General features: G+C 44.8%; 1 protein-coding gene across 1 annotated transcript in view; it reads left to right on the forward strand.

Annotated features, from left to right (window-relative positions):
- Window positions 1-13,191, forward strand: part of DGKZ (diacylglycerol kinase zeta) — a 226,978-nt gene that overhangs the window by 149,413 nt on the left and 64,374 nt on the right. The window contains 8 exon segments of the mRNA XM_030200852.1: window positions 2,180-2,293; window positions 4,051-4,191; window positions 5,300-5,378; window positions 7,539-7,594; window positions 10,424-10,489; window positions 10,683-10,756; window positions 10,842-10,953; window positions 11,086-11,285. Coding sequence (XP_030056712.1) covers window positions 2,180-2,293; window positions 4,051-4,191; window positions 5,300-5,378; window positions 7,539-7,594; window positions 10,424-10,489; window positions 10,683-10,756; window positions 10,842-10,953; window positions 11,086-11,285 — 842 coding nt within the window.

Consider the following 13,191-nt stretch of genomic DNA (forward strand, 5'->3'; position numbering starts at 1 on the left):
TGTCCTAACTTTATACCCTTAGTTAATTGATTAGTGGACTGAATATTGCCAGTAACCGGTTAAGTGCCAGCTCTGTCCCATACCACCCTTGTGTAAACTAAACAGTGTAGTGGTGGTCACTGCCTTGTTATGTGCTGCTGAATATCAATGACCAGCCCTACTCAGTGTGGTTTAAGCAGGTGGGAGCCTCCCCTGCTTGAAGCATGCTGAATATTAACCCCTTCATTTTTCTCTCACAGTCTCTCAGGGACATAAGAAGGTCTGTCTTATAAAGCATTAAAAAGAATTATCTGACTGGTTGATGTCTGCAGTGCTCTAGAATATGAATGTTCCTGCATCTCCTGAGTTCTTTTAGGGCCAGATGCACTAAACTTAACGAGCCCTTAAAGAGCCATTAACGAACAAATAGTAAACCCTGGCATGCACTATACTTTTTTCTGACCATGGTAGCAGCTAATGAAAACGGAATGCAGATGAGCAAATTGTGTAGAAACCCCATTGTAATGAGATGCACTAACCTTTTCCGATTGCCTTAACGCTGGAAAATCTAACGAGAGGTCTGTACCTCTCGTTGGGGCTGCGCAGGATTGGAAAAATTATTAAAATGTAAAAAAAAAAAAAAATCAGGTAGCAAAAACGGCCAAGTGCTCATCATGGACAGCCATTATGGCTGTTGTACACCCGAAAAACCACCCAAGTGCTCGTCAGGAACGTCCTTTATGGACGTTCTTCACTATATATTTAAAAAAAAAAAATCACACAGGCTCCGATGCTGCAGGCTCTTTTTTGGACATCATTCAACCCTGGAATAATAAAAACGTCCTTTTTGGCCGTGCTTCACTCAGCTGAGAGACCTGGAAGTCTCTGAGTCAATCACAGCACGTTTAGCTCGGCTAAACGCGCTGTGATTGGCTCAGAGACTTCCTGGTATCTGAGCTGAGTGAAGCACTGCCAGAAAAGACATTTTTATTATTGCAAGGGGCCAAAATGGACGTTTTTTTTGGATGGCCGGCCATTCCCCCCTTTTTTAAATAATAAAAACGTCTTTTTTGGCAGTGCTTCACAGCTGAGAGACCAGGAAGTCTCTGAGCCAATCACAACATGTTTAGCCGAGCTAAATGCGCTGTGATTGGCTCAGAGACTTCCAAGTCTCTCAGCTGAGTGAAGCACGGCCAAAAAAGACTTTTTATTATTGCGAGGGGGGAAAAACGGCCAAAATGGGGTTTTTTTTGAATGGGTGTCCTCAACTGCACCTCTGCTGGATTGAGCCGCATCGGAGGGGGGTGAGCAGCGTGGCATCTTCGTGCGGCACAGGGAGGCATATTTGGCATGCGCAGAGCAGCCAGCATAACGCTTGGCTGCTCTGCGCTTGCACGACCGGCCGATTGGCCGACTGTTTAACGATGGAATAGAGAATGCAAGTGAGCTACAACGAGCAGCTCATTTGCATTCCTTTTTTTTGTTTGTTTCAATAGTTTTTATTAATAAACAACAGAATAAACGTTACTTCCACAATTCAAAGCAGACATTTGAATATTTCCTCAATAGTATACAATGCTATACATCTCTCATTCTAAGCATTCTCTCTTATTAAGCAACTATAAATCTGCAAATGAACAAATACAAACTTAAATTTATTATTTCTCCCCCCCCCCCGCCCTTCCCCCACCCCCCCTTACCCTCCCTCCCCTCTCCCTTCACACACCTATTGCTAACTCACTTGGGTCATGGCTCTTATGTGTGTCCAGAGTTCATCATTCATATTATAATTTCCTAACCTTTTGTCAGTTAGTTTCTCCATCTCCTCAATTAGGGACAGTTTTAGAAGCCAGTCTTGCTCTGTTGGTGCCTCTTGCTGTTTCCAAAACCGAGCAATGACACTCTTTGCAGCTGTCAAGCACATCCTCTTCAAATGTCTTTGCCATTTAGCTCCTCGTCTGTTCCCTAAGCCCAACAGGCACCACTGAGGCTCACACAAAAAAGCTCATTTGCATTCCTATTCCTTGATGCATGCCCGTTCCTTACCGATTCACTAAGGGAATCGGTAAGGGAAGGGCTCTAACAATTGATTAGTGCATCTAGTCCTTAGTCTTTAGTATGGTCCTGTTCACACGTACTTGGCATTCTAACTTGCTGAGCTCTAACCCCTGTAGTGGTCTGTCTTTGTTTCCCTGTGCAGGTGGGCTGGATCCTCTCCATCTTAGATCAGTTACATCTAAACCCTCAGCCTCCTGTGGCCATACTTCCTCTGGGTACAGGAAATGACCTTGCCAGGACACTGAACTGGGGTGGGGTAAGTGCCAAGTGTAAGGGACAGGAATGAGGTCTGCCTTTGCATCCATCTTCTTTCTGTACTTATGTGATATGGAGAGGCAATTCTCAGGAGACCTCCACAAACACACGCACAAAATAAATTTACAGTAGGGTTTCTGCACTCATAACTGGGTAGAAGAATTTAATCTTATAGCTCTGAGCTGCTCTACTTGTGAGAACGTTTAAATAATAATTGTAAAAAAAACCAAATTGCATTCTAGAATGCTAAAAGAGTTCCTTCTTTTCCCACAAGATGTCACTATTGCTCCACAGGAATCAGAGTTAATAGCTAGTTCAAGACTTCCAGGGTTACTAGATGGGCTTCCATGTCTATGGATGCTCATCAGAGACAGACTTGGCAGTTCTTGTTTTCTCCCATTCTTTATAAGAGTTTGTACAGGATCACAGCATTTATGTGGGGTGTAATAGTAAGGACGTCTACATCACAAAATGTTTTGTGGAAGAAAACCATGACCAAAGTTTGCCCCTCTCCCTGAGTGAACCAAAAACTCCTGCAGCACATGGTTCTGCTCATATATGTTCTGGAGTCCCAGATACCAAGGTTACAATAAAGTTTGCCATTCTTCATGATAAAGTGATTCCTAGTGAATCCCTGGTATGATGTCCCTTGTCCTCTTCTCATTCAAAACTATTTTCTTTCAATTCTCTGACCATGTGTTCCATAGCCGCCGAGAGGGGAGGGGGCAGGGGGGACAAAATTCCCCAGGCCTGGGCCTCCAAGGGGGGCTCGGCACCGCAGTCCCACCCGTCCACCATCGTCAACCGTCTGCCCCTTGCATTGAAATCGCAGTCTCACCTCCATGAAAGCAGCAGAACACCTCCCTCCTTCCCTCCCTGTGACCCACCCTCGTCTGACATAACTTCCGCGAGGGCGGGACATGAGGGAAGGAGAGCCGAAGGGAGGCGTTCTGCTGCCTGCAGCACTGCTTTCACGGAGGTGAGACTGCAATTTCAATGCAGGGGGCCCGGCCCGGTGGCGGACGGAGGGGGGGAGCGGTGGTGGCGACCTCGGGGGGTGTAGGGAGGAGCAGCGGCAGCGACCTCGGGGGGTGGAGGGGGGAGCTGTGGCGATCTTGTGGGGGGAGCGGTGGCGACCTCGGGGGTGGGGGGAGCGGAGGCAGCGACCTCGGGGCGGGGTGGCGCGGTAGGGGCGGGGCCCAGCCCAGTCTCTCGGCGGCCCTGATGTGTTCTACAGGCAGTCCTAAGTACCTGCACAAACCACATTAGGGCAGAGAGGTTCCCAGGGTCACATTATGACTTCTGTGGGCCCTCAGTGGCATTTAATATTTAGTTGGCCTTTTAATTTTAATCGTATATATATATTGAGTTGTATTTTATATATGTCTGTTCTGTTTATTGTGTATATTTTCAAGGCCGAAAGGCATAAAAATAAATAACTTGTACTTCATTTTTATTCTTTCTGATTAAAACATTTAAGTGGGCCCTAGGCACTGTGCCTGTTGTGCCTAGTGGATAAGTCTGCCCCGGAAATACCAGGGGCTGTTGATTCTTCCCTTTTGCGTATTATAATACTAGAGGTGTTGATCATCTTTCGAAAACAAGCCTGAACCTCCTCTTCTACTCTCTCAGATGGAAGGGTGGGGGCTGCATTAGTAACCCTCTGCTACTGTGTGCATCACCTTGGCATCTCTGCATCACTAACGCCTTCCTCTCAACTCTCCTTCCTGCCGACTGCTTCCTGTGCCACTGTCATAGGGATATACTGATGAGCCTCTGTCGAAGATTTTATCACACGTGGAGGACGGAAACATTGTGCAGCTGGACCGCTGGAACCTGCAGGTTGAGAGTAACCCGGAAGCAAACCCTGAAGACCGGGACGAAACAGCAACAGACAAGGTCAGTGTCCCTTCCTTCTCCAGGTTCTCTGTCAGCACTGGATACACTCCGTCTGCCAAGTTTGCAGGGAATATCAGCCACTCCACTCCAAAATGCTCAAAAGCTAATAGGTGGTAAAGATTTCAGATTTAGCGCCCACTTTCTCAGTAGTTTAAGGCAAGTTACATTCAGGTACAGTAAGTATTTTCTGTCCTCAGAGTGCTTATAATCTGTATCTGAGGCAGTGGGGATTTATTTGGATTTTGTTCACACCTTTTTCAGTCATAGCTCAAGGTGAGTTACATTCAGGTAAACTAGGTATTTCCCTGTCCCCAGAAGTTTTTATGATCTAAATTTGTGCCTTAAGCAATGGAGAATTAAGTGACTTGTGCAAGATCACAAGGAGCAGCAATGGGATTTGAACCATGCACCCCTGGATGTTAAGTTCAGTGCTCTAACCACTAGGCTGCTCCTTCCGTGGCAATGTGTTATAGGCATGGCAGTAACATAAATTTCACCCAAGCAGCCCCTGCTAAGCAGAGTGGCCTAACAAAGACTGGAGCTGACCTTCAGCTGCGCTCAGATCTTCTGAGATGGACTCCCCTCTTCCTCCTTCCTCATCTGGGGGCCCTTTCCAAATTTCTATGCTGGGGGCCCCAAGTTTGAATGTTGCACACTAACACATAGACTCAACTAAAGCATCAGCTAGAACCATGGGCTGCCCAGCACTGGGACTGACTCGCACATAACAGATAAGAGCACTGGGGGGGGGGGGGGAGGGGGATCAGTGGCAAAAGAAGAGGGGCACTGGCATGGAGAGGGGGGACAACTGGGTAGAAAGATGAAATGGGGGGGAAAGTAGTTTGCAGTTACATAGAATTTCAATAAGACAAATAAATAGTGCTGGCATGTAAGAGCAACGTTGAGAGAGGGGAGCACAGTAAAGGGAAGGGGTCGTTCTGCTGGGGAGAGAAGTAGAGCTGGTGAGGAGGAGTGCAGTCAGGAAGAACTGGTTAGAGTAAGAGGGTGGTAGTAGGAGTTGGGGGAGAAAGGGACCGAAAATTAGGAGGACTTTCAGGGGGGGAGGCTGCTGCTAGGGAGCATAATGCTTTATTTCTCTCTCCCTCAGCTCCCTCTGGATGTGTTTAATAACTATTTCAGCCTAGGCTTTGATGCTCGTGTGACGCTGGAGTTCCATGAGTCCCGAGGTATGATATGCTTGGAGAGGCTGCTCTGAAACCTTTTAAGTCTTAAGATGCAGGAGACTGCTGACCTGATACCTCACAAAAGCCTTAAAGGATCCCCACCCTGCCAACCCGTTCCCCCTGTACTGCCCCATGTGTCCTTTACTTAACTTCTATCTTGTTCCTTTATACCTGCATGCGGCCCTGCAGCCTGCTCCCCTGCACCTGCCTGCGACCCTGCAGCTTGCTCTTTCGTATCCACCCGTGGCCCTCCAGTCAACTTCCATAAGTCCTCACGCTGTTTCCTTTGTGATTGATTATTAAACAGATTCTACTCCAGGGCCCATAAGGAGAAAGCTTATTCACTGGAATGGGTTGCTGTTGATCTCTCTGTCTCTCGTTCCCTGCTCTGCTGTTATTTCCCTTCCTCCCCTCTCCTCCACCCCGACCTTCTAGCAGTCTGTGCAGAATACTTAGCTAGGTAACATTTTGCACAGCACAGTTGGAAATGTGTTTCTGTTTCTCTGCACGTATAGTCAGGCTTGTTGGGGGTTTCCCTTGCAGTTTTTGTCTGCACACTCGTATTTCTAATTTGTGGTCACTGATCGGTCAATATGTAGTCCATGGCAGTCAGCGTATTTTTTTAAATGCCAGCTGCTGTGGGCTTTTTAAACCCAAATATTCAGAGCTGGATCTTACCTGGATTCTGGCACCCAATATCCAGCACGTCTGTCCACCGGGACTTATCCAGGTATTGGACAATTTTCAGCCCAGTATAAGACAGCCTTTTTGCGGGCCTAACTTAACCAGTTAGTGGACTGAATAATGCCGCTAACCATGTAAGTCCTGCCATCACCCCTGCAGTAACCTGTTAGGGTGCAGAAGTCACAACTGATATTTGGCAGCACTATGCGATTAAATGCTGTGGAATATCACTTTGGCAGCCAGCCATTGGGATGTAACTGGTTAGGAGCTTTCCTGCCTGATTAATCCCTTGTGAATATTTAACCCCTTATTCCTTCTTTGGCGAGGGTCTCTGGTGATGGAATGTGAGAGATCCTTAAGACGTCTGTCTGGCTTGCTCCATTTTCCAATACGAGGCATATTTGTTCAGGTCTGTTGTTTGCGTTGCTGTGCTTGAGTCCTGGGAGTTAGTGATATGGTATAGGCTTGCCCTATAGGTGCTGATTATTTTACACAATTTTGTCTTTGTGCACGTGGAGAGTAATTCTGCATCAATAAAGGTGCTGGTTTGGGCACCTATTTTAAGCCTAATCTAAAAGAAAAGTTGGCCTCTGCTTTGACTTTCTAGGATAGTAGTGCAAGTACCTGAAAACACACTTGACTTTTAAGGTTCAATCACTTTTCACCAATGCTATAGCTGTTGTAAATGCCAGTGCCTAGGTGCTAGCACAAACTCATGCAAATGATCATTTCTATAATTTACACACGTACTTGTGCACTGCCCAAACTTCATCCATGCATATTCCCACTGGCAAAATATGTGCCATCAACGTACTTTTCCGCTAGTCAGTATTCTGTGAGAGGTCATTTACTTGCATAAGTGGCTAAAACATTTCTTCCTGCTGCCCTAAATTAAGTGGTTCTGTACAGAATTTGCCCCATTGTGCCTGGTAGTGGAGGGAGTTTGTGTTGCTGTTACTGAAGAGCGAGCAGCATTTGAATGTTTGTTTGTCTGGTGGTGAGTGGTAAGGAGACACCTTTAGTTCTGCTCTGCACCCTGGGTACAGCTAGTTTCTATATTTGCAGAACTGGAACTGCAGGGTTTGTACTATGATTTGGTCCCATTCTGTACAGATTTTGGTTAATGACAGAGTGATGTCTAGTCTGGCTCTCATTCTTCTGAACTGCTGTGTGGGTCTCTGGCTCTCTCTGTCTCTCTCTCTTTCTTTCTCTCTCTCTCTCTCTTCCTGTTTATCTTGCTTCTTCTCTGTCTGCTTCCCCCTTTTTCTACCTCTTTGTACATTTTCAGGGGTGGGGTTGGATTTTAACTTTGATTTCTCATACAGTACAAAACAGTGTTTCCTCTGTTCCTCAAGCAATATATATATAAGAGCTAGGATAGAAGGCAATTGTATTAACATTCATGAACAAACAGGAAATCTCAAAATATTTCTCATCAGCCTCTCATTGATTTTCTTATTTTCTCTCCTTTTTTACCAGAGGCCAATCCTGAGAAATTCAGTAGTCGATTTCGAAATAAAATGTTTTATGCTGGGGTAAGTGGTCCTTCTCATGATATCTCTTCAACAGCTCTTCTTTGTTTCTCAGTCCTTCCCAAATGGCTCTTCTGGCTCTTCCAGATTCCCCTCTTCTCCTTCTCTTGCAGAGATTCCAAGGGGGAGGAGTATTTAAGCAAGAGATTTTGAGCACATTCCCTCCCCCCCCCCTTCCAACCACCACTTTGCCCTCTTCACATCCACATCCCTCACCCATTTAGTGCAGAAGCAGAGTCTGTCTCAGGCAGCCTGCTGCCTCTTTCTTCTCTGCCTCCATTGTGACTTCCAGAAACTTCAAATCTCGCTTCCCGCTGTTAATCTTGTGAGATCAGCAGAAGGAAGTGTCTGAGGTGAGACTTGAAGTTGCTGTCAGTTGTTGTGCAGCCAGAGAAGACAGCAAGTGAGCTTTCGCTGCTCCAGTACTGTCTGAGGTGTGATGTGCTTCCTTCTGCCGGTTCAATATTTCTGGCACTGAACTGCTGCCACCTACCGCCCAAGACTCTGATGTTGAGCAGAAATGTTATGCTCTTCCTGGGGAAGACTATCTCCTATTCTCCTGCATATCTCCTCCACGCTCTCCTCTGCCCTTCTGGTGATCCCATCTCTGATATCTGGTCTTTCATGAACCTGCCTCCAATCTTTCCCAGGCCTTTGAGCCTCTACCTGTGATTGTGATGTCACAGTGTGTTTCCATAGCTACATTTATGAGGTCATGAATTCTTCATGATTTCATCAGGGCAGGTTGATGTGAAGGACAAGAAGGAACTGTGCAGCGGACCCTTTAACAAGAGATACCTCTTTTAAGTAAGGCCTATAGTTTCCTGTAGAGGTTTAAGGCTAGATTCTATGGCAAGGATTTGAGCATGTGTTTAGGTTCAGTGATGCCTCTATGACACGTTAGCATAAGGTTTATATTAGTTTATATGTACAAAGAAGGAACATTTCTAAGCCACTCTCCCAGGTATTTTGGCCTATCTGAAAATTGTCCTTGCACAATGCCCAGATCTTAACCAGAGTTTCTGGGGGAAGTTTCTACTTTGGGAGAGAAAACCAGAGCATGCACATTTGCTTGTTGAATTTAGATGTGCTGTTTTACCCTTGCTCAGGCCCCTCCTCCCCCCAGCAGAAATAGATGCCAAGTTTGCCAGCCCTTTGTATGCACATGCTACACACTAACCTGTTTCAGAGTGAAACGACCTGGGGAGTTGCTTGTTTGCAACCAAGTGGCCTTTTGAAGATTTTTCCTAAAAATGGCACATTTTACAGAAAACCTTTTAGTTTGTAAACCCTTCTATTGAAAGAACAGACTCTTTAAACTTTTTTCTTCTTTTCATTATTGTATTCTCCTTATCTCTTATTTTTTTCCATTCGTTCTTTTTTTCTTTTCACCACCTCACTAGTCTTGTCTCTCTGTTTTCTTCTCCTTCCTTTCCTCCTGTGCAGCCTCTCCCCTCCCATCTGTCATGCCTTCTCCTTCCCTTTACAGATCCTCTTCTGGTATCTCCTCTCCTTCCCCCCCCCCCCCCCACTAAATGTCCTGCTCTCTCATTTTGCATTCCTCCCCACCCTCCCAATAACACCCTACTGCATCCTCAGCCCTGCCCGCCAGCTATCCATGTAATTAAGAGGCTGCTTCTGCCCACAAGCATCCTTGGTGTTTGCCAGCCACACAATTTTCTCTACTAAATCAATGTCATTCAGAATGGAAAATATATCTGTTAATGTGCATGTGGTTCTGACATGCAGATGACAGTGATTGTGCAACTGATAGGGGATGTGGAGAATTGAAGTGGGGCACAGAAGTAGGTGAGAGCAGCAGAGGTAGTACAGGGTAGCAGCTGGTTGTCACAGTTTTGTGGCAGAAGGCAGACACCATTCTACTTTCACATGTCCTCAGAATTGCAGCAAATCAGGGGGCTTTGGTTATTTGGCAGAAATGATCAAACAAGGCATGGTAAATGCCATTCTTTCTGTCTGCTGGGATTCTCAGATGATGGGCCCAATATTAAAAAAAAAAACTGGCCAGTCAATATTCAAAACAATTTAACCCAGATATTTCCATGCTGGTGCCAAACGTGGCCTGATATTGAATATCTGGGCAGAATGGCAGCAGCGGACCAAAAAAAAAAAAAACACTGACCGCTGGCTGCATATTTACTCCGAGTTCCTAAATGTGTATCTTATTTTCAGGCAGAGTAGGAGCTTATGTTTTGAGCTCTAAATTCATCTTAATTTAGGTTATGCTCGTGAATTTAGGCCTGCCATTCATTTGCCTAGATTTATGAGTTTAATTGAATTTCAGCTGTAGGCTCAGAAGAGATAAGCTCTTAACTTTATTCCCCCCCCCCCCCAAATCTGCCCCTGTTTTCTACCCACGTTTTATGCTCATAAATATAAGAGTTTAATGAAATTCTGAGTTTTCAGAGGCCAATTTAAGAGCAAAACTCTCAAAGTAGAAGTGTAAATCTTTTGAATATTGGGTCTGAGATGTTTTATGTCTTTGCCATCATGTGCAGAGTCAGAAGAAAAATGTGTGTAAAACTCTTGGGATTCGTGGAGACCCTTTTCTTGTGGAGCATCTTTGCTTGTGGTCTGGAATTGCTCCACTTGGTTCTTCACAGCTGGGGGCTTCAGCGAGGGCAAGCAGTTACAGCCTGGTCTTGTATACACTCCAGAACTGCCAGACAGACAATTACAGTAAAAAAAAAAAAAATCAAAAGCAGTTTGAAGGAAAAAGGCAGAAAGGTCAGAATGGTGCAGGGAACATGCTCTGTGTTGAGCTTGGCTTTGTTCTAAGTAATCCAACTCTCTTCTACTTTCCATTCTCAGACAGCGTTCTCCGATTTCTTCACTGGAAGTTCCAGGGACCTGGCAAAACACATAAAGTGGTGGTAAGTAGAGTGTACTGGGGGTTGGGGTGGGGCGGCTAGGGTACGATAGGAGGTGCAGAATGGCACGTCTGTGAAGGTAGGAATGGCCAGTACCATTACCTGTGTCATGTGCTGTGGGGTAAGATGAAGGGTTGGTTTTCTCTCATGTTCAGGGTGATTAAGACTTGTCTGTAATCTAACCCTTCCATTTCCTTCAGTGCGATGACACAGACCTGACGGCAAAGATTCAGGAACTGAAGTTGCAGTGCCTGGTCTTTCTGAACATCCCCAGGTGAGATGTGCACTGCACTGAGTGACTTTATCTAGAGCCTTCTGTTCCCAAACTCGCAGTTAGAAACTTGTGTTTTGCTTCACAGGTATTGTGCAGGCACAATGCCTTGGGGCAACCCAGGAGAACACCACGACTTTGAACCTCAGCGACATGATGACGGCTGCATTGAAGTCATTGGTTTTACTATGGCATCACTGGTAGGCCTTTAATTTCTCTGTCATTCTTCAGAGCTGATAACTGTGTTCAGTTCCACTGGGTGCTGCGCTCAGCTGCCTGTAGCACCTGCCTTTCTTGTGCTGTTCTTCATCTGACCTTGTATTTGCTTTCAGGCTGCATTGCAGGTTGGAGGACATGGGGAGCGACTGAATCAGTGCCGAGAGGTGGTCCTGACTACTTACAAGTCCATCCCAATGCAGGTGGATGGGGAGCCCTGTAAGCTTGCACCATCCATTGTGAAGATCTGTCTCCGTAACCAGGCCAACATGGTGCAGAAAACCAAGCGCCGTACCTCTGTGCCGCTCCTTAACGAGTATGTAGAGGGCAGAGAAAGAGGATTATTTATTGTATTTTTTATTTATTTATTGCATTTGTATTCCACATTTTCCCACCTCTTTGCAGGCTCAATGTGGCTTACAATACATCATGGATAGTGGAAATATATTAAAAAATAGACAAACGTGATAATGATAGAACATGATAGTAGTATAACAAGCAGGAATTCTAAGGCAGTTCTGAATATATGTGGAGAAGTTGAGTATGTTCACATTGGTTGATCTTTGTGGTATGCCTTGTTAAAGAGATGGGTCTTCAGCAATTTGCGGAAGTTCGTTAATTCGTAATTCGTTTTTAGGTTGCGCAGCAATGCGTTCCATAACTGTGTGCTCAAGTAGGTAAAGTTTGACGCGTGCATTAGTTTGTATTTTAGACCTTTGCAGTTAGGGAAGTGCAGATTAAGGAATGTGCGAGATGATCTTTTGGCATTCCTAGGTGGTAAGTCAATCAGATCTGACATGTAGGCTGGTGCATCCCAAGTGCTCAGGGCTTCTCCTGAGCTCTGCTGAGGAAATAAAACACGTAGTTGTAATTAGTCAAGAAATGAAGAGCCAACACTAGTTAATGATCATCATCACTTTTACCTCGCCATCCCAGCTTCTGAAGGCCCACATTGAAACTGTCAAGGGGTGGCATTAGAGGAAGCCACCTTCTTGCCCCATCCTCAGAGACTAGCAGGCACTTAAGCATGAATTGTTTTTTTTTCCTAAGGATTAGTGGATTAGTGCTGTCCTCCTGCAGCAGTCTCTAAATCAATAGACTAGACTAGTGCTGTCCTCCTGTAGCAGTCTCATCTGCTGTAATCTCTAATAAATAGTTTAGTGTTTTCCTTTAGCAATCTATAATAGGCCATTGCTTTCTTCCTGTAGCAGTCTCTAATGTAATGTGTGGCCTAGCACTCTGCACGTGTAGCAGTCTCTTATCCATTTACCATCTCGGGCAGAGACAGTGAAACACCTTTTTTGTTAAAAGCTCCAAACAAGCTGATGTATGACCCCACCCCCAAGCTCTCTAGTTGCTGATGCTGTATTAGGTGAAATCTTGGCCAGGCCATGGTCTCATTGTCCCATCCCAATCCGCTGTTCCTGTCAGGCTGTAATGCTGTGCTGTAACCCCCCCAAAAATTAAAAGTCCCATTTTTATATATGTGGATGATATTACCATATTATTCCCAGTTTCTGATGATTGGATATCTACGTTTTCTGATATAACTTCCTGTGTACAAAGTATTTAACATTGGATTATGAGTAACCGATTGAAGCTAAACCCTGAAAAAACTAAATTTCTATAGCTGAGTCCATCAAATTCCATAGAATTATCACAACATTTCTCTATTGGTAATAATATCTTTACTTTTGAGTCCTGTTCAAGAATTTTAGGTGTTGAGGTGGATAGTCTTTTGACTTTCTCTACTCAAGTTAAATTGGTGGTTGCAAAGTCCCTTTACATGTTGAAGAAGTTAAGATCAATTCGAAAGTATTTTCAGACAGAGAAATTTAGATTGCTGGTGCAGGCAGATATTGTCGAGACTTGATTATTGTAATGTTGTATATATTGGCTGTTCATTGATTTTGTTAAAACGTCTTCATCTTGTTCAGAATACAACTGCAGGTTAATATTTCAGCTACAAGCTTTTGTTCAGCATCTCTGTTGTTGAAAAAACTTCATTGATTGCCTATATAGGCTTGAGTACAGTTTAAACTTTTTACTGTAGCCTATAAACTCATGTATGGAATTGCCCTGGTATACTTGACTGATTGGGTAATATTTCTTTCAAATACAGTTAATAGCAGAACTTGCAATCAAATACTACTCAGTTTTCCTTCAGTGAAGCAAGTTAAACAATGGCGAGTGTTTGACTCTTCGATACATTATCAAATAGT

The sequence above is a fragment of the Microcaecilia unicolor genome, chromosome 4, assembly GCF_901765095.1.
Source record: "Microcaecilia unicolor chromosome 4, aMicUni1.1, whole genome shotgun sequence".
Lineage (NCBI taxonomy): Eukaryota > Metazoa > Chordata > Amphibia > Gymnophiona > Siphonopidae > Microcaecilia > Microcaecilia unicolor.